Here is a 25,984-nt window from a genome sequence, read left to right as displayed (position 1 = left end):
AAAAGCTTCTGCACAGCAAAGGAAACCATCAACTAAATGAAAAGGCAACCTACAAAATGGGAAAAAATATTTGCAAATCAAATATCTGATAAGAGGTCAATATCCAAAATATATAAAGAACTCATACAACTCAACAGCAAAAAGCGTACAATCCAATTAAAAAAGGGCAGAGCATCTGAATAGACATTTTTCCAAAGAAGACAAACAGGTGGTCAACAGGTAAAGGTGCTTGACATCACTAATCATCAGGGAAATGCTAATCAAAACCACAGAGAGATATCACCTCATACCTGTTAGAATGGTTATCAAAAAGACAAGAGATAACAAGTATTGGTGAGGATGTAGAGAAAAGGCAAACCTTGTGCACTGTTGGTGAGAATGTAAATTGGTGCAGCCACTATGGAAAACAGTATGGAGGTTCCTCAAAAAATTAAAAACAGAACTGTCATATGATCCAGAAATTCCACTTCAGGGTATTTCTTCAAAAGAAATGAAAACACTAACTTGAAAAGATATATGTACCCAGATGTTCACTGCACCGTTATATACAATAGCCAAGACATGGAAACAACCTAAGTGTCCACTGAAGGATAAAAAGGTAAAGAAAATGTGAGATATAGAGATAGATATAGATATAATGGAAAATTATTCAGCTATAAAAAGAAGGAAATCTTGCCATTTATGATAACATGGATGGACTTTGAGGGCATTAATCTAGGGGAAATAAGTCAGACAGAGAAAGACAGATACTGTATGATCTCATGTATATACGGAATCTGAAACAAAAAAAAAGAACTCATAGATACAGAGAACAGATTGGTGGTTGCCAGAGGCAGGGGTGGGGGTGGGCAATATGGGTGAAGGGTGTCAAAAGGTACAAACTTAAAGTTATAAAATAAATAAGTCATGGGGATGTAATTTACAGCATGGTGACTGTAGTTAATAATACTGTATGGTATATTTGAAAGTTGCTAAAAGAGTAGATCTCAAAAGTTCTCGTCACAAGAAAAAAATTTGTAACTGTGTGGTGATGTGTGTTAATTAGACTTATTGTGGTGATCGTTTTGCAATATATACAAATATCAAATCATTACAGTGTACACCTGCAACTAATATAATGACATATATCAATTATATCTCAATAAAAACAATTTTAATTAAAAATAAACACGCTGAGAATGCCAAGTGTTAGTGATGATTTAGAGCAAACTGGAAATTTCATACATTGTTGTTGAGAAATTAAAATATTACAACCACTTTGAAACTCTGTGTCTCTCATACATAAACTTGCACTTGATCCAACAACTGAGACCTAAATATTTAACTGAGAGAAATTAAAACATATGTCTATGCAAAAGCTTGTAGGTGAATGTTTATAATCACTTTATTCCCAATAACCAAAACCAAGAGATATTCAAAATTTCCACCTATTGTTGAATAAAGAAACAAAATTGTGATATGTCTAAACCGTGGAATATTTCTCAGTAACACAAATGAACTACTGGTATATGCAATAGTAAAGATGAATATAAAAAAAGTTATAAGGGAAGAATGTGATGTATGAAGACATTCAGATGAAACACAAGAAAAAGACAAATCAAATCTAATCTAAAGTGACAGAAAGCAGATCACTGGTTGCCTGGGAATAGAGGGCATTGCTAAGAAGGGATTATCTTCACAGTGGTGGTAATGATTAGGGAGCTATAGATATTTGTAAAAATTCTTCAACTGAAATATTAAAAAAAGAGTCCACTTGTATGTAAATTTTACTTTGATAAATCTACAACAGACTTGACCCATATTAGTCCAAGAATAAATGAAAATAATAATTATTTAAAGGAAAAGAAGATACATATTCTTGACTTGAGTATATGCACAGAGACACTCTTATACACTTGACTTGAAGGAACATATTAATTATTATTCATAATAATACTAGTACATCATAGTTGTAAATATGAATATCAATATTTTAAAGAAATTTCACTTCCAGCAATTATTCTGATAATGTATAAAAAATATTTTCACAAGGATTCTTCTTGTAAATTTATAAATGTAAGAAATACAAAAGAAGCTAACTGATTTAAGATACATGGAAACTGTAATTATTCATAGAGTGATATTTTAAAAGGTGAAACTTTGGAAACAGCATACATTTACAATGTTGATAAATTTTGGTTAAATCTCTGAGGATTACATGAATACAATAGACTGAAATTAAATAGATTTAAAATGATGCATATGACTAATTATTGAGATATAAGTAGGTTCACACATATCAAGGAGCAGAATGGCTGTGACGAGCTGTATATCCCAATGTAAAAGTATTTTTCATTTGATGTTCATGCATTTGTAATTATTCCATGTGACATACATGAATATATTTGCAGGAGGAAAAGTATGGAAGGCTAAGCCCAAAATATTATCTTTTGTCATCTCTATTTTAAGTCTTTTTCTTCACTTAAATTTTTTGTTGTTGCATATCCAATCAAAGGCAGAGAGGGAGATCTATCATCTTTTGACTGCCTTACATGATAATTTTTAGTTAAAAGAAGCTGAACTATGTTTTGTTTTTACTTAGGGTCAATGATGTCCTACCAGTCTCTTTCCTGATTCTGTTGCTTTCCCTGTCTCTAAAGACCATGGTCCCACTGTTACTGTGTTAGCTTTGTTTGTTTTTTACCCAAAGGTCAGAAGATCGAAGATGACTGCACAGATGATTCATTAGCAATTTTTGAACCTGAGTCACCAAGGACTTTTTGTTTATTTTTGTTGCAGATTTGGCACATAAAATAAAATCAAGCTTGAAATTGGAAAATCCTCTCTCTGAGCAGAATAACTCAGAACATCAACTCTTCCAAAGCTATTAGAAGTTCCTATGATCCTGCTCTTCTTTTCAATAATTAAAAATTAAAAAAAAAAATTATTTCTAGGCTTGTGATAGCACTACATCTATTGAAAAGTTGATGCAAGTGATTGAAGATAAAAATCTCAAGGAAATTATGTATTCCTGAGCTGCTGTTACTATGGGACTCACCAGATTCAATCAGTAGTGGCCAGAAATTCTCAAACTAGTTTTCTACATCATATCCATTTTCAAGTGGTAGCTATAAGAATAGTTGTAAACAACTAATAGAGAGAGGCTAAGATTAACCGCCAGAGTGTAAGTATTATAAAATCTGTCATTTCAGTTACATTTTGTTTTTTGAAACTTGGGTCATATTTGCCTCTAGTAAATGAATCTCTCCTGACTGTATAAAATTTAGCAATGGAAGTCCTAATGTGGGTATTAATTACACATCGTATTGATTGCTTTAATCTTGGATAGCGTGGAGTTATTGAGAAGGTTATTTTAAGCAAGGATAAATAAGAGGTCATCTAAAAATAGCATAGTTTTAATGCCATGATGTAGTGATACACCTTCCACATACAAATTCATGGGAACTAAAAACTAAAAACCAATGGCTAAGTACGTGGATTCCCAGCAAAAATGGAGACTGATGACAGAGATGGAACGGGGAATTGATAATCCATGTAAAGTGTTTATTTCAATATCTAGCATATAGGAAAGATTCAGTAAAAATACTAGTTTGATTATAAAAAACACAGAGGGAGAGGGGCAGGCCTGGTGGCATAGCAATTAAGTGCTCGCGCTCTGCTTTGGTGGCCCAGGGTTCGGAGGTCTTGATCCGGGCGCGCAGGGACACACTGCTTATCAGGCCATGCTGTGGCGGTGTTCCATATAAAGTAGAGGAAGATGGGCCAGGATGTTAGCCCAGGGCCAAGATTCCTCAGCAAAGAGAGGAGGATTGGCATCGGATGATAGCTCAGGGCTAATCTTCCTCACAAAAAAACAAGCAAACAAAAAAAACCACACAGGGAGAAATAGGATGAGAGTGTGGAAAATAAAGAGTCTAATTTTGAACTTTTGTGTTTGGAGTGCATTTGGTTATACATATGACTGAAGAACAATCATTTTTGGAGATTAGGAGCTCAGGAAAATACCCAAAGAGAGTGTATATGTTAAGACAGAAAATTTAACGGTGAAAACTGGTAATGAGTAGTAAATAAGCCATAGAGACATAATGTACAGTGTAATGAATAGAGACAATAAGATTGTACTGTAATTATGTCATGTGATAAATATCACTAAATTGGCAATAATATTACGGTATATATATGTATCAAAGTAACACACTGTACGCTTTAAACCCACTCAATGTTACATGTCAAATTTATTCGATAAAAAAAAATTCAAAAAAAAAAGAAGCAAAGTACTAAGAACTATGAACATAAGAGAGACTTGCAAAGAAAGAAGTGTCTAGAAATAAGAAAGCCAAAAGACGGCAGGTAAAAGATGTATGTGGTATTAAGGTAAGTTATGAGAGAATGCTATGAATATTGTATGGTTAAAAGTACACATTCTACTTAGAAATTTCCTAAACTTTAACAGCAAAAAGGAAGTGTCTGATAAACTTTGGCATAAATTGTTTCATTAGATTCATGGGGACAAACATGATTACAATATATTGATGATTGAATGTGTGATAACTAAAAGGAAAATCATTATAGACAAAGTAATTGAAATAGTTAAAATATATTTATTACTGGTTATCACACAGGCACTTTTATAAGTACTTTATACATTAACTTATTTAATTTTTCAACAAATGAAGGATAATATTATTATTTCCATTTAATAGATGACAAAACTGAGTCACAGTAAAGGGAAGCCATGCTTAAAGAATGAGTTTAATAGTTTAATCTGATATTTTTTGTAGTTAGTGATATTAATAACAATAGTTTGGATGTGTTTCAACCTTAACCAAACAGATTTAAAACTAGGAAAAATTGTAATGCTTTTTTACATCCCTATGTATTTGATGCTCAACACGTACTATCATTCTATACAATAAAGTTGATATCAAAACGCTTCCCATCTTCTGTACCACAGTAGGAATTGAGTATAATTTTAAACAGAAAATTAAGAGAGAATCAGGAGACTGAGTGAGTAAGGAAGAAGTTACTTAAAGAAAACACAAATTTTTAAAATTATATTTAGAGCTCAATATCTTTGGTAATGAATGTGGAGAGCCTATATAATGAGCCCTAAACTATTTGTAATATATTTCTACTTTATCAATAACAAAACTTCAAGGAAACACATGAAGGTGATACTGAACTTTAGGATTCAGCTTTAGGATTCAGTCTGTCAACAGGAAAGAACTCTTAAACTCACAAAACATTAGCAGTCAAACCTAACTGTAAAGGAAAATCAAATCCAAGGTGCAGATAAAATAAAATATAAGTTGGGAATAAAATGTGATGAGAAGGAAGCACCTATAATATTTTGGAGTATGGCATAGATAAAGCAATTATAATTTTTTTTTATCTTTTTTGTTTTATGAGGAAGATAAGCCCTGAGCTAACATCCGTGCTAATCCTCCTCTTTTTGCTGAGGAAGACCGGCTCTGAGCTAACATCTATTGCCAATCCTCCTCCTTTTGCTTTCCCCAAAGCCCCAGTAGATAGTTATATGTCATAGCTGTACATCCTTCTAGTTGCTGTATGTGGGACGCGGCCTCAGCATGGCCGGAGAAGCAGTTCGTTGGTGCGCGCCCGGGATCTGAACCCCGGCCGCCAGCAGCGGCGTGCACGCACTTAACCACTAAGCCACGGGGCCGGCCCAGCAATTATAATTTTTTAAAATCTCCCCTGATATGACCAAAAATACACAACTGTGGAACCTAGAATACCAGTGTATTCATAATACTTGTAAATAAATTTATTTAAATGAATAAGTTTCTTTGCATTTTTCCCTCTATTAATTACCACTCTATGGGCATCAAATATCTCTGAATTTTAAATGCAGATTGAGTAGAAGTCAGGACTCAGTGATGAGAAACCACACAATAACAACTTTTATCCTGCTGGGACTGACTGACGATACACAGCTGAAGATTGTGGTTTTTATCTTTCTATTTGTCACCTATGTGCTGAGTGTAACTGGGAACTTGACAATCATCTCCCTCACCTTCATAGATTCTCACCTTAAAACTGCCATGTACTTTTTCCTACAAAATTTCTCCTTCTTAGAAATCTCATTTACATCTGCCTGTGTTCCCAAATATTTGTACAACATATCAACAGGTAACAAGACAATCACATATGACAATTGTATCATTCAAATTTTTTTTACTGATCTTCTTGGTGTAACAGAATTTTTTCTCTTGGCCGCCATGTCCTATGACCGATATGTAGCCATCTGCAAACCCCTGCATTACATGACCATCATGAACAGCAGGGTCTGTAGAAGACTCATCCTCTGGTGCTGGACAGCAGGCTTATTCATCATACTCCCTCCACTTAGCTTGGGCATAAATCTGGAATTCTGTGACTCTAATGTTATTGACTATTTTTTCTGTGATGCATACCCCCTCCGAAAGATCTCATGCTCAGAAACCTGGTTCGTAGAGCAGTTGGTCATAGTCTGTGCTGTGTTCACCTTTATCATGACCCTTGTATGTGTAGTTCTATCCTATATGTACATCATCAAGACCATTCTACGATTCCCTTCTGCCCAGCAAAGAAAGAAGGCATTTTCTACCTGTTCTTCCCACATGATTGTGGTCTCCATCACCTATGGAAGCTGTATTTTCGTGTATGTTAAACCTTCAGCAAAGGAAGCAGCAGCTACAAATAAGGGTGTGGCGGTCCTCACGACTTCCATAGCTCCTATGCTGAACCCCTTCATTTACACCTTGAGAAACAAGCAAGTAAAACAAGCCTTCAGTGACTCAATCAGAAGAACTGCATTGTTTTTTTTTTTTGTTTTTTGAAGTTCTTTTTTTTTTTTTTTTTTTTATTTTTATTTTTTATTGCAGTAACATTGGTTTATAACATTGCAAAAATTTCAGGTGTACATCATTGTACTTCTATTTCTGCATGGACTACATCATGTTCACCACCAAAATACTAATTACAACCCATCACCACACACATGTACCGAATTACCCCTTCACCCTCCCCCCTCCCGCCTTCCCCTCTGGTAACCACCAATCCAATCTCTGTCCCTATGTGTTTGTTTATTGTTGCTATTATCTACTACTTAATGAAGGAAATCATACGGTATTTGGCCTTCTCCCTCTGACTTATTTCACTTTGCATTATACCCTCAATGTCCATCCATGTTGTCACAAATGGCTGGATTTCGTCATTTCTTATGGCTGAGTAGTATTCCATTGTGTATATATACCACAGCTTCTTTATCCATTCGTCCCTTGATGGGCACTTAGGTTGCTTCCAAGTCTTGGCTATTGTGAATAAGGCTGCAATGAACACAGGGGTGCATGTACCTTTGCAAATTGGTGTTTTCAAGTTCTTTGGATAAATACCCAACAGTGGAATAGCTGGATCATATGGTAGTTCTATCGTTGATTTTTTGAGGAATCTCCATACTGTTTTCCATAGTGGCTGCACCAGTTTGCACTCCCACCAGCAGTGTATGAGAGTTCCCTTCTCTCCACATCCTCTCCAACACATGTTGTTTCCTGTCTTGTTAATTATAGCCATTCTGACAGGCGTGAGGTGATATCTCATTGTAGTTTTGATTTGCATTTCCCTAATAGTTAGTGATTTTGAAGAACCGCATTGTTCTTTAAGAAGAATTTGCTAATGTAGCCGAATGACGTTTTCATAAAAAGATCATTGGTTCCTAAGTAGGTATCTTTAAGTTTTTAAGTCATTCCTTTCTTGGTAAGTAAGCTGTTTCATGAAGCTCCCTTTGAAAGGAATTATAATACATTTCTAGGAAACAAAAGAGTGACTTCACTTCTTAACAAGCCTTTACAAAACTGCCAGCAAAAACAAAATAAGCAAAATCAGCGAGTTCATTGTCTATATTGGATAGAGTAATTGTGCTTATTGTCTTTTCCTATTCTAGCTTTCAAGGGCATTTTTGATGCCAGGCACCATCTCAGGCATTGGAAATAAGAATAGAACACCTACAAATTTCTTGCCCTCATGTATCTTACATTTTAGAAGGGATTTGTGACCAGTGCATTAAATAAAATATAAATATCACAAACAACAAAAATATTTTAAAGTAAAAAAAATAGGAAACTATTACAAATGACTGTGTCTTAATGTAGAAGCTGAAGTATAAATTGTAGCCTCCTACAATTTTGAATACTCTATAAATCACAGGCTAAGAGATTAATTTTAACAGATAATACATGAAATAAAGTGCTAACATTTCTTCTTAAAATCCAAGTAAATTCGAAAGGAAAATGGCCATATATCTACATCTGTATTTGTTTCTATATCTTTATCTATAACTATATGCACTGGCTATTGAGAAACTAAAATGATAGGAGATTATGAAAACTTGTAAAAAGTGAAAACAAGTAAAAAAACATAGAATGCATATAAATAAGGCACAAAAATGTCTACAATTTAAGGTAAATCTATGGCAACTGTACTTTCATCTATGTTTCAACCTTCAGCAAAGGAATCAGTGGCTACTAATAAGGGTGTGACAGTGCTCACTGCTACCTATGTGAACCCCTTCACTTACACCTTGAGAAACAAGTAAGTAAAACAAGACTTGAGTGACATTTCAAGTAACTTGATTGTGATACATCTCAAAAATGATTTTATTTTGATTACAGGTTGAAATGATAATATTTTAATATATTGGAATAAATAAAATATACTATTAAAATTTATTTTTCTTTTAAGACGTGGCCATGAGAAAATTCTAAATTACATATGTGGTTCATGTTATATTTCTATTGGAATGCTTCAGATATTTAAACAATGCTGGTTAGTAGTGGACTCAGAATTCAAATTTTGTTTTTTTGACCCAGTACTCTGTGTTTGGCTTAAGGAAGCCCCACCAGAGACACAATTTCAGCAAAAAGATATTTTTAAGAAACTTGAAACTTTACAATTTCAGAAAAAGATATTTTCAAGAAACTCTTTAAGCAAGCCCTACATTAGTGAAATCTGTATAAGTAACATTTAAACAATAAAAAATGCTCACAGTAGGCTTAAACTACAAAGTGCAATACATCTTTGTAATATAAGGTTGATAAGGTACAAAGGAAATTAATCTGTGGGTTAAAAACTAAAATAACTATTGAATGAAAATATAAATATTTGACCACTAGCATAACTACTTTCCCTTAAAGAGAAGAATTGTACTTGAAATGTATGTAAACTAGTATAAATAATGGGAATCTGAGTATTTGAGCCAAGCTGCTTCTTAGAGCAACACTCAGTATTGAGTGCAGGAAGGAGCAGTGAAGTAAAATGAGTTCAGGGACTTGGGGAAGCTCTTTCTAACGCAGGCAGAGATTTTGGCAACTCATTGTATGAACTGGTCCACAGCATTAAGTCCGTTTCATTCTGCTACAAAAGCTCTGACTCTCTGGTGACATTTTTTCAACATCATTTTTGCACCTTTGCCGAACCTTCTCACATTTTTTTAATTGGCCTAGTCCATGCCCTCACTCCCAGACTGACAATACTATGAATTATATTCTCCTTGTCCTGAATCCTTAATCTGTCGCTTGGGAGTTTCCAAATAGAGATCAGTGGACTTAGTGACAGCTAAGTTTTTAGACATTTTCAGTTTGTAGAAATTTATTTTTTTTTTATTTTGCAAATAAAGTTTTATTGGAACAGAACCACGTCCATTCATTTACATATTTTTTTTTTTTTTTTTTAAATTTCAGGTGTACATCATTGTACTTCTATTTCTGCATGGACCACATCATGTTCACCACCAAAATACTAATTACAACCCATCACCACACACATGCACCGAATTATCCCTTTCACCCTCCTCCCTTCCCCTCCCCTCTGGCAACCACCAATCCAATCTCTGTCCCTATGTATCCGTCCATTGTTGTCACTATCTACTACTTAATGAAGGAAATCATACGGTATTTGACCTTCTCCCTTTGACTTATTTCACTTTGCATTATACCCTCAATGTCCATCCATGTTGTCACAAATGCCTGGATTTCGTCGTTTCTTATGGCTGAGTAGTATTCCATTGCGTATATATACCACAGCTTCTTTATCCATTCGTCCCTTGATGGACACTTAGGTTGCTTCCAAGTCTTGGCTATCGTGAATAAGGCTGCAATGAACACAGGGGTGCATGTACCTTTGCAAATTGGTGTTTTCAAGTTCTTTGGATAAATACCCAACAGTGGAATAGCTGGATCATATGGTAGTTCTATCGTTGATTTTTTGAGGAATCTCCATACTGTTTTCCATAGTGGCTGCACCAGTTTGCACTCCCACCAGCAGTGTATGAGAGTTCCCTTCTCTCCACATCCTCTCCAACACATGTTGTTTCCTGTCTTGTTAATTACAGCCATTCTGACGGGCGTGAGGTGATATCTCATTGTAGTTTTGATTTGCATTTCCCTGATAATTAGTGATGTTGAACATCTTTTCATGTGTCTGTTGGCCATCTGTATATCTTCTTTGGAGAAATGTCTGTTCAGGTCTTTTGCCCATTTTTTAATTGGGTTGGTAGTTTTTTTGTTGTTGAGATGCATGAGTTCTTTATATATTTTGGAGATTAAGCCCTTATCAGATGTATGGTTTGCAAATATCTTCTCCCAATTGTTAGGTTGTCTTTTCGTTTTGTTGATGGTTTCCTTTGCTGTGCAGAAGATTTTTAGTTTGATGTAGTCCCATTTGTTTATTTTTTCTATTGTTTCTCTTGCCCGGTCAGATGTGGTGTTCGAAAAGATGTTGCTAAGACCGATGTCAAAGAGCGTACTGCCTATGTTTTCTTCTAGAACTTTCACAGTTTCAGGTCTTACATTCAAGTCTTTAATCCATTTGGAGTTAATTTTTGTGTATGGTGTAAGGTAAGGGTCTACTTTCATTTTTTTGCATATGGCTATCCAGTTTTCCCAACACCATTTGTTGAAGAGACTTTCTTTTCCCCATTGTATGTTCTTGGCTCCTTTGTCAAAGATTAGCTGTCCATAGATGTGTGGGTTTATTTCTGGGCTTTCGATTCTATTCCATTGATCTGTGTGTCTGTTTTTGTGCCAGTACCATGCTGTTTTGGTTACTATAGCTTTGTAGTATATTTTGAAGTCAGGAAGTGTGATACCTCCAGCTTTGTTCTTTTTTCTCAGGATTCCTTTAGCTATTCGGGGTCTTTTGTTGTTCCATATAAATTTTAGAATTCTTTGTTCTATTTCTGTGAAAAATGTTGTTGGAACTTTGATAGGGATTGCATTGAATCTATAGATGGCTTTAGGAAGTATGGACATCTTAACTATGTTAATTCTTCCAATCCAAGAGCATGGAATATCTTTCCATTTCTTTGTGTCTTCTTCAATTTCTTTCAGCAATGTTTTATAGTTTTCGGTGTACAGATCTTTCACCTCTTTGGTTAAGTTTATTCCTAGGTATTTAATTCTTTTTGTTGCAATTGTAAATGGGATGGTATTCTTAATTTCTCTTTCTGCTACTTCGTTGTTAGTGTACAGAAATGCAACTGATTTTTGTATGTTGATTTTGTATCCTGCAACTTTACCATATTCGTTTATTAGTTCTAAAAGTTTTCTGGTGGATTCTTTAGGGTTTTCTATATATAAAATCATGTCATCTGCAAATAGTGACAGTTTCACTTCTTCCTTTCCAATTTGGATCCCTTTTATTTCTTTCTCTTGCCTGATTGCTCTGGCTAGGACTTCCAATACTATGTTAAATAGGAGTGGTGACAGTGGGCATCCTTGTCTGGTTCCTGTTCTTAGAGGGATAGCTTTCAGTTTTTCACCATTGAGGATAATATTAGCTGTGGGTTTCTCATATATGGTCTTTATTATGTTGAGGTACTTTCCTTCTATCCCCATTTTATTCAGAGTTTTTATCATAAATGGATGCTGTATCTTGTCAAATGCTTTCTCTGCACCTATTGAGATGATCACGTGATTTTTGTTCTTCATTTTATTAATGTGGTGTATTACGTTGATTGATTTGCGAATGTTAAACCATCCCTGCATACCTGGAATAAATCCCACTTGATCATGGTGTATAATCTTTTTAACGTATTGTTGTATGCGATTTGCTAGTATTTTGTTGAGGATTTTTGCATCGATGTTCATCAGTGATATTGGCCTGTAATTTTCTTTTTTTGTGTTGTCCTTGTCTGGTTTTGGTATCAGGGTAATGTCAGCTTCGTAGAATGAGTTAGGGAGCTTCCCCCCCTCCTCAATGTTTTGGAAGAGTTTGAGAAGGATAGGTATTAAGTCTTCTTTGAATGTTTGGTAGAATTCACCAGGGAAGCCGTCTGGTCCTGGACTTTTATTTTTGGGGAGGTTTGTGATTACTGTTTCGATCTCCTTACTGGTGATTGGTCTATTCAAATTCTCTACTTCTTGATCCAGTTTTGGAAGGTTGTATGATTCTAAGAATTTATCCATTTCTTCCAGATTGTCGAATTGGTTGGCATATAGTTTTTCATAGTATTCTCTTATAATCTTTTGTATTTCTGAGGTGTCTGTTGTAACCTCTCCTCTTTCATTTCTGATTTTACTTATTTGTGCCTTCTCTCTTTTTTTCTTGGTGAGTCTAGCTAAAGGTTTGTCTATTTTGTTGATCTTTTCAAAGAACCAGCTCTTGGTTTTATTAATTTTTTCTATTGTTTTTTTGGTCTCCATTTCGTTTATTTCTGCTCTGATTTTTATTATTTCCCTTCTGCTACTGATTTTGGGCTTTGTTTGTTCTTCTTTTTCCAGTTCCTTTAGGTGCATTGTTAGATTGTTTATTTGAGATTTTTCTTGTTTGTTGAGATAGGCCTGTATTGCTATAAACTTCCCTCTTAGAACCGCTTTTGCTGTATCCCATAAATTCTGGCATGTCGTATTTTCATTTTCATTTGTCTCCAGGTATTTTTTTATTTCTTCTTTGATTTCTTCGTTAACCCAGTCGTTGTTCAGTAGCATTTTGTTTAATCTCCATGTATTTGTGGCTTTTCTGATTTTCTTCCTATAGTTGATTTCTAGTTTCATACCATTGTAGTCAGAAAAGATGCTTGGTATTATTTCAATCTTCTTAAATTTATGGAGACTTGTTTTGTGGCCTAATATGTGATCAATCCTGGAGAATGTTCCATGTGCATTTGAAAAGAACGTGTATTCTTCGGTTTTTGGATGGAATGCTCTGTATATATCTACTAGGTCCATCTGTTCTAGTGTGTCGTTTAAGGCCAATGTTTCCTTATTGATCTTCTGTTTGGATGATCTATCCGTTGGTGTAAGTGGAGTGTTAAAGTCCCCTACTATTATTGTGTTACTGTCTATTTCTGTTTTTATGTCTGTTAATAATTGCTTTATATATTTAGGTGCACCTACATTGGGTGCGTAGATATTTACAAGTGTTATATCCTCTTGTTGGATTGTTCCCTTGATCATTATGTAACGCCCATTTCTAGAAATTTAGATTGCAATAATACCCCTCACCTGTCTTGAGGCAGGGAGCTGGAGGAGGCCTGCAATGCAGGAATAAAAGCCTCCCGCTGCTCAGGCCCACTAAGAGTTTACCTGAGGGCCCAGACTGAGAAGTGACTACTCCCACAGACCTTGTTCCAAGATGCCTGTCTTTTTCAGCTCAGGGATAATTACAACTAGTTTCCTAAATTCCTTGAAATGTCCAAAATGTTAAAAAACATCCCAAAGTAAACAAATTTGTTTGAGTGCTTACTCTGGGCCAAGCCATGTGTTAAGCACTTCATTTCTCTTAATTTTAAACTTCCATAGAGAAAATTTCATGATGTACAGTGCTGTATCCATCACAATGTCAACAAAGTATCAATTTATAGCCAATCTTATTTCATCTACAAACTGGTCCATTCCTCCCAAACCCCATTTGATGATTTGAAACAGATACATATATTATTTCATCTATAATATTTCAGTATGTATCTCTAAAAACATAAATACTTTTTAAATATTAAAGTGTAACTTACAGTAAAGAACGTAAATCAGTGTATACAGCTTGATGAAAATATAGCTACTCAGGTAACTATCACCCTCATCCAAATATAGCGTATTTTCAACAATCCAGAAATCTCTTTCACGCCTGTCTAAACCAATATCCTCCCAGTGTCTGTTATGGGGATTTATAATGCCAAAGATTAGTTTTGTATATTCATAACCATCATACGAAGAGAAATACACAGAATGTACTATTTGGGGTCTTGTTTCATTTGCTCAACAATATGTCTGTGACAGCCGTCCATGTTAAGTTAGCAGTAGTTTTTCCTTTTAATTTGTAAGTTGTAGTCAATTATGTAAATATAGCACAATTAATTTAATCATTTCCTATTAATGAATATTTGGGTTGTTTTCCATTTATGACGATTATACATAAAACTGCTAAGATTATTCTTATAGCTGTTTATTTAGCAGACACATGCACTCATATTTTTAGAATATAGACTTAGAAGTGGAATTGATAGGCTATATGGTGGCCATGTTTAGCTTAAATGACACTGTCAGACAATTTTTGAAAATAGTGTACCAATTTATTCTTCTATCAGCACTGTATAAGGGTTATAATTTCTCCATATTCTTACCTACATGTACCTTTGTCAAACCTATTAATATCAGCTGTATTATGACTAGTGATGTTGAAAATGTATTATATGCTTTTTAGACGTCAGACATCCTATTTTGTGAAGGGTCTATTCAAATAATTTGTCCTTTTTATTAGATTTCTTCCTTTTTCACATTTAATTTTAGTAGTTTTATGAATTTTCTATAGATCAGTACTTTGTCAGGAGTATGTATTGAAGTCATTTATCCTCTACCTGTGTCTTACTTTTTTATGTTATTTATGTTGACTTTGAAAAACAAAAGTTCTTAGTCTTAATGAAGTCCAATTCATCACTTAAATTCTGTTGCTGATAGGGCTCTTTGGTTTTTGTTTTAGACATCTTTGCCTAACTTACTATCATGAAAGTAGGTAATTATGTCAGTTTCACTCACAGATCCTACAAATTAAGGTTAACAGCCTTGAAATTGTCTTTTTTCTATGGTTTGAGACAGGGAACAATGTCCAATTTTTCCATGTGAACATTCAAATAACCCAGCATTATTTATTGAAAATATTGCCCTTTTCTCCTTGCATTCAGTGGCAAACTGTCATAATCAATTGTTGTTGCGTAAGTGAGTCCTTCTCAGGTTTCATCGTTTAATTCCACTGATAGTGTTTATCTGTGGATCAATACTATGCTGTTTTATTTATGTTAGCTTTATAATAAGTTTTCATATTGAGCGGTGTAATTTAAACAACTTTGTTCGACTTCCTGAAGTTAGCTTTGCTCTTACTCCTTCGTTTTTCATAGAACTTTAAAAACCGTGACAATTTCTGCAAAGAAGTAAAAATTCTCTTCAGCTATTTTAAGATTGCGTTGAACTAAGAGGCGAATTTGGGGAAAATTAATGTCTTTACAACTTTGAGAATTCTGATCTATTAAAACAAGGGATAGCCCACTCTCATTTGTGTCTTCGTTAATTAATTAGCAAAAATATTTCAGAATTTTAAGTGTATAGAGGCTTTGCACAATACTGATAGATGTTACTTGGTATTTTGGTAGATTCATTCCTAGGCATTTGATAATATGTTGCTATTTTATATGGATGTCTTAAATTTCATTTTTATAAAATTGTTTGCTGCTAGTGTGTAGAGGTGCTATTGTTTTTGTATATTGACTTTTGTCTAGCAACCTTTCCAAATTTAGTAATGACTAATAATTAAATTTAGTAATTAATTCTAATAATTTACTCAGTGTCTTTTATTTTTTTATTTTTTTACCTATTACAATAATTAATTTTATTTTTATTTAGTTATTTATTTAATTAATTTTTAATTTTTTGTTTATTGCAGTATCATTGGTTTATAACATTGTATAAATTGCAGGTGTACATCATTATACTTCTATTTCTTTATAGATTACATCATGTTCACTACCCAAATACTAATTACAACCCATCACCACACATATGTGCCAAATTATCCCTTTCGCCCTCCTCCCTCCCCACTTCCCCTCTGGTAACCACCAATCCAATCTCTGTCTCTATGTTTGTTTATTGTTGTTATTATCTACTACTTAATGAAGGAAATCATATGGTATTTGACCTTCTCCCTCTGACTTATTTCACTTTGCATTATACCCTCAATGTCCATCCATGTTGTCACAAATGGCTGGATTTCATCGTTTCTTATGGCTGAGTAGTATTCCATTGTGTATATATACCACAGCTTCTTTATCCATTCATCCCTTGATGGGCACTTAGGTTGCTTCCAAGTCTTGGCTATTGTGAATAACGCTGCAATGAACACCGGGGTGCATGTATCTTTACGCATTGGTGTTTTCAAGTTCTTTGGACAAATACCCAGCAGTGGAATAGCTGGATCATATGGTAGTTCTATCCTTGATTTTTTGAGGAATCTCCATACTGTTTTCCACAGTGGCTGCACCAGTTTGCACTCCCACCAGCGGTGTATGAGAGTTCCCTTCTCTCCACATCCTCTCCAACATATGTTGTTTCATGTCGTTAATTATAGCCATTCTGACGGGCGTGAGGTGCTATCTCATTGTAGTTTTGATTTGCATTTCCCTGAGAGTTAATGATTTTGAACATCTTTTCATGTGTCTGTTGGCCATCTGTATATCTTCTTTGGAGAAATGTCTGTTCAGGTCTTTTGCCCATTTTTCAATTGGGTTGTTAGTTTTTTTGTTGTTAAGATGCATGAGTTCTTTATATATTTTGGAGATTAAACCCTTATCAGTTGTATGGTTTGCAAATATCTTCTCCCAATTGTTAGGTTGTCTTTTCCCAACACCATTTATTGAAGCAACTTTCCATGTCGATCCTCATCTTTTTGCTGAGGAAGACCGGCTCTGAGCTAACATCTATTGCCAATCCTCCTCTGTTTTTTCCCTTTTTCTTCCCAAAGCCCAAGCAGATAGTTGTACATCATAGTTGCACATCCTTCTAGTTGCTGTATGTGGGGCACTGCCTCAGCATGGCTGGAGAAGCGGTGCATTGGTGCGTGCCCTGGATCTGTGCACTTAACCGCTAAGCCATGGGGCTCGCCCCATTTTTATTTTATATATTTATTTATTTATTTTGTGAGGAAGATCGGCCCTGAGCTGAAACATCTGCCAATCCTCCTCTTTTTATTTATTTATTTATTGCTGAGGAAGACTGGCCCTGGGCTAACATCCATGCCCATCTTCCTCCACCTTATATGGGACGCCTGCCACAGCATGGCCTGACAAGCGGTGCGTTGTTGCGTCCCCGGGATCCGAATCTGCGAACCCCGGGCTGCTGCAGCAGAGCACATGTGCCCAACTGCTTGCACCACCAGGCCGGCCCTAGTCCCCATTTTTAGTACCATTTCTTGCTTAAGGTTTTCTTTGCCTGATAATAGTACAATTAATAAAGATTTCTTCTCATTAGTGTTTGCGCAATATATCTTTCCATATTTTTTATCCTTTTAATCATTTCGTGTACTTATTTAAAATGTCTCTTATAAACAGAAAATTGTTGTTATGAGGGTCTTATAAAATCATATAATTGGGTTTTGATTTCTCTTTAGTTCCACAATTTTTAATAGATTTGAGTTTCCTGTATTCACTGCTATCTTGTGTTTAAATCTACTCTCTTGCTATTTGCTCTCTTATTTGACCTATATATTGTTCTCTTTCTCTCTCCCTCCCTGCCTCTAATATCTGAAATGAAAGAAAAGTTATGTTTACAGCCCACATCTCAAGAAATTACTAGAGTATATAGCACAGTTTAAAAAAAGTGCACAGGATTAATCCAAGCAAATAATGTGGAAAATTAAAAGCAGCAGTGAACACCCAAACCAGTGTTTATTGTGAAAAGAAAGTATAAGTATTGTGATGTGAAAATTATATACGGATAGCATCCACAATTAAGTCTATTGTGAAAAGAAAACGTATATTTACATAAATTAAAAGAAAGCTATCTTCACATGAATCCATATATGACCACATCATAGGAAGTGCTGAAAAGGGGAGATGGAAATAGTATTTTTATTTTTTAAATATTCATATATTTCCTTATTATATTAAAATGAATTTGCACCTGCTTTGAGTATTTTAACATTTTCCTATTTTGTTATCTTTTTTAAAGATTGAGAAAAAGCAGCAGGTGTGATAGAGTTGTGACCTTTCAGCTTCTACAGACAGCAGGGAAGAAACGCAGGAAAGGCAGACCCCTTTTCGACCATCTAGTTTTTTGCTATTGTGTCTTGACCTGCGCCTGTTGCTAATGTTGCATCTTTGTGTCTCCAAGGACACTGCCCTCACTGCTGCATCTCTCAGGATTTTTGGCCAAGTTCATTACAAAGGAGACTCATTAGTGACGTTTGGACCTAGGTCACCAAGGACCCAGTTATTTATTATTTAGTCTCAGGTTTAGCAAATAAATCAAATATATAACTTAATAGTGTAAAAGCCTCTTACCCTATGAAGAGAACTCATTATGTCAATGATTTCAAAGCAAGCAGGGGAAACAGTTGAAGACTATTTTACTTTTGACCAAGAGATAGCCAGAAAATATTTCCTAGGCCTAAAGGGAACCAAAGTTCTTGGTTTGGAAATTTCACTGTGTTGGAGATGAAAAAACTCAGAATTGTAGAACCCCCCGGAGCACCAGTCAGGGTAAGTGGATTCATAAGCCGAGAACCAAGTAAATCCCACACAAAACTTTTCTAATAGGTCCTTTACATCAAATTAGCCTTTAGGACTCTTGCTGTTAGAGAATCAGCTAAAGCTATTATTAACTCTCAGAAGACTAAGTACAGTGACCATTTCATTCACTTTCATCTTTGGTAAACCTGTATGTCATTTTTCTCTGAGAAGCAAATTTGACATGATTTATCAAAATCAGATGTAATTAATATTTGAATTATTACATAAAGATCCACAGATCTTTCTGAAGATCTGTAGTTTTTGAATGCTGCTTTCTATAGTTTACATAAAGGTAATGTGAATTTATATGCAGTGAGAAGTTATCTCTGCCACACCCTTTCTTTCCTCTTTAAAAAGAAAAACATGTATATCTACTTTAAAATCACCCACTGTGACAATTTATATAATAATATTGACAAAATTAATTATCCTTGCACTTTTAAAAAATATAAACACCTTTGAAAGATGCAAAGTTTTTCTTAAATTTTGCTTCTTAAAAACTAGGATTATTAATGATTGGAATAAATAAAAAATATTTTGGAACAAGAGCTACCACCCAGAGGGTGCAGGAAAGAGCGTGTTACTGTGGAGAGCCCTAGGAGCCACTGGGTTGGGGAGTAATGAATTAAGGAAGATAGGAAGACTGAAAAGCATATCCTTTGCTTTAATTAAAATTATCTATTGTAGTTATTATGGTATGTCCCCACAGTTCCTAGGAATGTCAAAGGTCTTCAAAAAATCATTACTGTCTTTCTTTTCCAATGATAGTGACAGTAAACCTTGGGGTTTAACTGTAGTAACTGTTAGTAAATGTTATTACATGTATCACGTAACTGTTTATACAACTCTCTTACAATGAGAGAAGATCTTGCCCTAATTGCTGAAGAAAGTGAATATTTTAAAGGAACAAATCATATAACAAGCTAAGTGAGTTTGCTAAGAAATTGAAAGGCAAATTACTTTCTATTCGTTTGTATAAAGGACATTCAAATCCTGGAGATACTAGTTCAGAACTAAAAAACAATTAAGTATGTTAGTAAAACTGAGTGTGATAGCTAAGGAAAAACTATAGAACAACTATTGAGCCTAAGCAAACATTAGAAAGTTTTTAAACTCTGGTTTTAAAATATGAAAATATGCATTGAAGAGACATAAATATTATATGAATATTGGAATAAGTGGAATATTTAGGGGAAAAAATCTCTATATGCAGAAGACAAGGATAAAAGCTTTAAATGTAGACTGAATAAGTGAATATTCCATGGTGTAAATTGTGTGAGACCCAATGGCACCAAAATCTATAGCAAATAAAAGTGTCGATAATCTTGAAAAAAGACACAAGATATCTTGTAGTAATTTCAGTGTGGATACAATTGTGCAGTCACACAGTGATTTGAAGGAAACGTGATGTGAAGTTTGTAAATGATACCTTGGTAAATGTATACAAAAATTCTAAATGAATATCTTCTTTTCCTTGAAATGTTATTTCCAGGCATTATTATGAAATCATGCAATAATGTTTATAAAAAGCTGCTTTCTGCAGACACTTTAACAATTGCAGAAAACAAAGGAATACAAAAAAGTGTGTTGGAAATTGATTTAAAACTTGTGCTACATTCATAAAGCTATTTCAATATAGGCGAAATTTTGAAATAATAAGAAGGTACAAAAATAAAACAAAGATTTAAAAATAAGAGTTACACAAATACATTGGATTTAAATTAAATGGAATTAAATTAAGGGCATTTATCTTATAGCGATGTAAAATATTCATAATATATTTTAAGATGAATACGTGAAAAATTATGTATTTAGATGTGTGAATTCCTTGACCTCCAGTTTGAATATCTTACTGACAGAGTCCTGAAGAAAGAAAAATAACTACCAAGAAAGACACAGCTATTTATCTGCTTGACAGCTAAAGCAAGGAGAAGATGCCAGCTAACAGTTACGGCAGCATGGAAGGTAGTAACGTAATCAAAGAGAGAGCACAGATGAGGACCAGTTAAGTCAGACAATCAAGTGTTAGAAGACTTTCCAGTAGAAGTGGTGTTCAAAGTGAAAATCACAAATAAACAGTTGTATCTGGGTAGTTTGGGAGACTGAGAAGTAAGGATGGAGTTTGGAAGGAGCGAGATAGGAGGGGAGATTTCTTCTTTTTTCAGACGGATAACCTATGTGAAGTGCTTACTACAAGACCTATCACATGGTGAATTCGCAGCGAGCGTAATCTATCCCTACTCTTTCTATTATAAGAAACATGGAGAAGAAAGAAGAAGATAGGGGTTACACAGGGAATAAGTCCCACTCAGGACTTTGTGGTTTTGAGTTCACAGCACATGAATTTTCTGTGGGAATCCAGAAAATAACAGCTGACGTATATGAAGTGCATACCATGCAACGGATTTTATTATAAATGTATTACTTCTAATCATTTTAACTGTATATGGTGGATACAATAGTCATCTCCATTTTATAGATTAAAGAACAGAAGGCCTGAGAGGTTGGGAAACTTGCCCAAGGTCACACAGACATAGGCGGGAAAGCCAGGTATTGAAGGATGGAGATCCTACAGCAGAAGGACTCCTCTTAACATGGTGCTGTCAGTACGGCTAAGACTGAGGGAGAGAGCAAAGACAGGTGCGTGGAGAGTATATTTAGTACTTTAAATTTGATTTTGAACTTAGTGATAGTGATAACAAGGTGTTAGAGTGTTTTCCATACTTAACTAAGCAGACTGAAAGCATAAAAGAAATATGTGGGCTTTTTCCAGCTGCATATCGTTGCACCAAACATTTCTTCACATGTAGCAAATAAATTGTGCATTAAAATACTCTCTGTAATGTGTATCCGGTGGACACTGAGTGTAAATTACATAGCTCCAGGAGAGTCAGAGGAGTGATCCAACAATGTGGAAGTTGCATGTTAAAACTCAAAACAAAACAATAAAAACACACGCTTGGTCATAGTGGCAAAATGTGAAGTACAAGTTTCAGATGGATCAACAAAGCCTCATGGGGCCCACATTAGTTGCTACATATTTACATTTTATCATGACAAAATCTTCAAGGAAAGACATGAAACAAATTATTACATTTAAATAGTCGCCTTTGAAATAAAGAAGAAACTTTAGATTTAAGAAAAAAATCATAATTCTGATAAGCTACAATACATTGTGGCTCACGTCTGATCATATGAGAAAATCCGGTCTTGGGTATAGATGACAACTGTGAAATAAAAGAGGAAAATGGGATGGTAGAACAATTTTTTAAAACGCATTTAAAAATCTATCACAAAACTGCCAAAACAATAAAATAGAAACATTAGAGTAGCCAAGCCCACTAGAATAGTGGCAATATCAATTACCAATTTATAGAAGAAACTAGATGTGAATTAGTTTGCTGTCTCTGGTAGTCACTGTTTCCTGCTATCTGGCTTTGAACGCCTTTTTCAAATAAAATATCTCTACATTTTACGTGAAATTGAACAAATTTCATAATCAGTGATGAAAAACCACACAATAACAACCTTCATCTTGTTGGGACTCACAGATGACCCTCAACTTCAGATTCCAATTTTTACGTTCCTATTTCTTACTTACGTGTTAAGTATAACTGGAAATGTGACCATCATATCCCTCACTTTAGTGGACTCCCACCTTAAAACACCCATGTACATTTTCCTACAGAATTTTGCCTTATTAGAAATTTCATTTACATCCGCTTGTATCCCTAGATATTTGTACAACATAGTAACAGGTGACAGGACAATTAAATATAATATCTGTGTTATTCAAGTGTTTTTTACTGATGTCTTTGGAATAACAGAATTTTTTCTCCTGGCCGCCATGTCCTATGACCGCTATGTCGCCATCTGCAAACCCCTGCATTATGGGACCATCATGAGCAGCAGAGTCTGCAAGAGTCTTGTCCTCTGCTGCTGGATATCTGGCTTGTTGATCATACTCCCACCACTTACTCTGTTCCTAAATTTGAAATTCTGTGACTCCAATGTTATTGATTATTTTTTCTGTGATGCATCTCCTATCTTGAAGATTTCATGCTCAGACACATGGCTCATAGAGCAGTTGGTTATTGTCTGTGCTGTGCTCACCTTAATTTTGACCCTTGTGTGTGTTGTTCTGTCCTACATTTACATCGTTATGACCATTCTAAGATTCTCCTCTGCCCAGCAAAGGAAAAGGGCCTTTTCCACCTGTTCTTCTCACATGATTGTGGTTTCCATCACCTACGGAAGCTGTATCTTCATCTATGTGAAACCTTCAGCAAAGGAATCAGTGGCTATTAATAAGGGTGTGACAGTGCTAATGACATCCATCGCTCCCATGTTGAATCCATTCATTTACACTCTGAGAAACAAACAAGTGAGACAAGCCTTTAGTGACACATTCAAAAAAATTGCATTGGTCTCAAAGAAGTAAGAGAATGTTCAAGTCCAGAAATAAAATATCAAGCTAAGTATGAACCATTAAGCTCTAAATCTCTTTGTGTCTTCTTGATCTGATCTTTATTCAAGTTAAGTTTCTCAAACATTTATTTATTGCATCCAGGACGAACACCCTCCATCACGTGCATTCACTCCTTAAAAGTCCCTGCAAACAAACCTCTTTCAGGGTCAGATCCCAATCAGAAGACATAAAAATAATTTTCCAGTAAATGTAAGCCTGATTTTACTTCAATCTAGCAAACAAAATTGAAATGAAGAAAAATAAAACAAACACAAATGAAACAAGGAAATAACTTTTAGTTTCTGGACTGGCAAGAAAATAATTGATTTCAAGTGCTCTTCCAATCTTCCAATGTAAATGTTGTTGAAAATTTTAATTGATTAAATTAAAAATTATCGAGTGCCTCGTTCTTGGTAGGTCAAGTTCCAGGCATAGATTTTTTTAAAATTAATAATATCCCTAAACTTATTCAGCTCACTAATAACCCTATATTCCTAAAAATTTTTAAATAAACATCATTAGCAAGAAGTAATATGATATAATTGAAAAGTAAAGAAAACAAAAATAAATATATGTCCAAGTTAAATGTGCTTTAAATGAAAATAGAATTTGATATCTAGGATCCTGGATTTTATTCATAAATACACACACATGCACACACACCTAAAATGCTGAAGTTTTAAAATTAAAAGATTCACAGATTATACAGAATAAATAATATCTTGAATAAATGTGAGTAAAAGCTATTTTCAAGAAGGATATGAAATTATAATACAATGTCAAAATGTTCATTGCAGTTGAGGAATTAAAGAAGTTATTAAGATTGTCAAAAATATCCAATTGCTAATATAGAACATGAATATCCAAACTAAAAATATAGCTAAATTAAGGAATAAATTTTTATGTATTATGGAAACAGACTTTTTAAAGAAATCAATGAAACCAAACCAGCAATATACATGGAAATCTAAGACAACTGTAAAAGAAGTCCAAATGAAGGGTTATAATTAAAGTAATACTTAAACTTTTTCATAATATGAAATAAATGGCTTAGAAGTTAGAAGACCACAAAATATCAATCAGTTTTTCTCAAAAGAGCGCATAAAACTACTAAATGAATTTCCACACTGATAAGTGTTCTCCTGTCTCTCTGGGACGCAGGCCTCCTGGCCGTCCTTGGACTCTCTCGCGGCATCTCCAGGATTTTGCACTTGCTGTTCCCTCTGTTAAAAAGTGCTCTTTCCCTCATTCTTCCATCCCACTTCTGTTTTTCATTTAGGTCTCAATTTAAATGTCATTTCCACTTCAAGTCTGTTTCTTCCTCCCCTCACCACACAAACATACAAACCAAGTCTGGAGAAACTGTCTATCCTACCTGCTGTTTTAACCTAAGCTTTCTTTACTCCAGCACCAATTTCTCTAAAAGTTTGTTTATACTGTGTATTTGAAATCTGCCACGAAGGCACAAACTTTCTTTTTATGCACACTTCAGTGTGTATAAAACCTAGTAAATAATTGATACCGAATACATTACCTTCAAATATATTGGATAAAAAAGCCTTACAACTCCTAAAAAAAAAGAGAGAATAATTACTTATTGAATAAAAATGCTAATTTCTGACCGGAAAATAATCATAAAGAATCAAACCACTGTGCCACTGGGCAGCCCCCTGGAGCTGGTTTTTAATCTTTGTTCCATAGATTGCTAAATTGAGGTGTGGGAATATTAACCAATGGCGGCAAGCGTTGGAGCCAGGGTTCCATCCTGTTTCATGTTATTGAAACTGGCCTGTAATTTGCATAGGACATGGCACTGCCTCTCCAGGATTGCACATGTAATCATCAAAATTACCTCGAGGCACATCACAAGAAAAATTATGTTATTTAAAATACCCAATGTTTAGATCAAGAATATAGGTTGATAACTTTGTGATTGGACAAATTTACTTAAAATAAAAAATATCATTAGATGATATGATAAATTATGATGCAAAAAAATGACAATTACCCTATAGAAATAACATATTGTATTCACTATCTTGCAAAACATATAATTATTAAAATATGTAATTGAATAAAGAAAAGCCAATACTCTAATATATAGTAATAAGTGGCAAATGTCCCTTAAAAATGCAATTTAGGTGCTGGCCTGGTGGCATAGTGATTAAGTTTGTGTGCTCCACTTCGGCATCCCGGGTTCGGGGGTTCAGATCCTGGGCACAGACCTTAACAAAACCATGCTGTGTCAGCATCCCATATAAAGTAGAGGAAGATGGGCGTGGATGTTAGCCCAGGGCCAATCTTCCTCAGCAAAAAAAGGAGGACTGGCAACAGATGTTAGCTCAGGGCTAATCTTCCTCAAAAAAAAAAATGCAATTTAGAGTAGAAAGAGCTAAAAACTGGAATGAAGAAATAAGGACAATGAGTATCAGAATTTTACTGGTTGTCAGGGGAAGGCTCACTGAAAATTAACCTATGAAGAATGAAGGGGAACGAGACACCTGAATGAAAAAATGAAGCCTCTTTAAAGAGGGATGAAAATTGAGGACTGGTTTCTGGGCTACTCCTTGGTGTCAAACTTCTAATGTTTCTGTCTCTGCACCTCCCCAAGTGAGACAATGAATCCCACCAGGAAAAAGATGGAAACGTTCTCATCAGGAATTCTCAAACTCATGACAATTTGAAAATTGGCTAGTCATCCGAGACCCAAACAAATTCACCCATGCATTGAGCCAGCTGTCACCAATGTG

General features: G+C 34.8%; 2 protein-coding genes across 2 annotated transcripts; both read left to right on the top strand.

Moving 5' to 3' along the window:
• Nucleotides 1–5,897: 5,897 nt before the first annotated feature.
• Nucleotides 5,898–6,839, top strand: LOC101402354 (olfactory receptor 6C2-like). The gene is made up of 2 exons (XM_087441998.1): nt 5,898–6,109; nt 6,161–6,839. Exons 1-2 carry the CDS (start codon nt 5,898–5,900, stop codon nt 6,837–6,839), a joined length of 891 nt encoding a protein of 296 aa, XP_087298124.1.
• A 15,432-nt stretch (nt 6,840–22,271) lies between these two features.
• On the top strand, nt 22,272–23,207 carry LOC101389280 (olfactory receptor 6C2-like). The gene has a single exon (XM_004429193.2). The coding sequence runs from the start codon at nt 22,272–22,274 to the stop codon at nt 23,205–23,207; it is 936 nt and encodes a 311-aa protein (XP_004429250.2).
• The last annotated feature ends 2,777 nt before the right edge of the window (nt 23,208–25,984 follow it).

Source organism: Ceratotherium simum, chromosome 17, assembly GCF_057802395.1.
Source record: "Ceratotherium simum simum isolate JZ-2026a chromosome 17, ASM5780239v1, whole genome shotgun sequence".
NCBI lineage: Eukaryota > Metazoa > Chordata > Mammalia > Perissodactyla > Rhinocerotidae > Ceratotherium > Ceratotherium simum.
The sequence above is the reverse complement of the archived record's forward strand: the minus strand, read 5'-3'. Positions and strand labels throughout refer to the sequence as shown.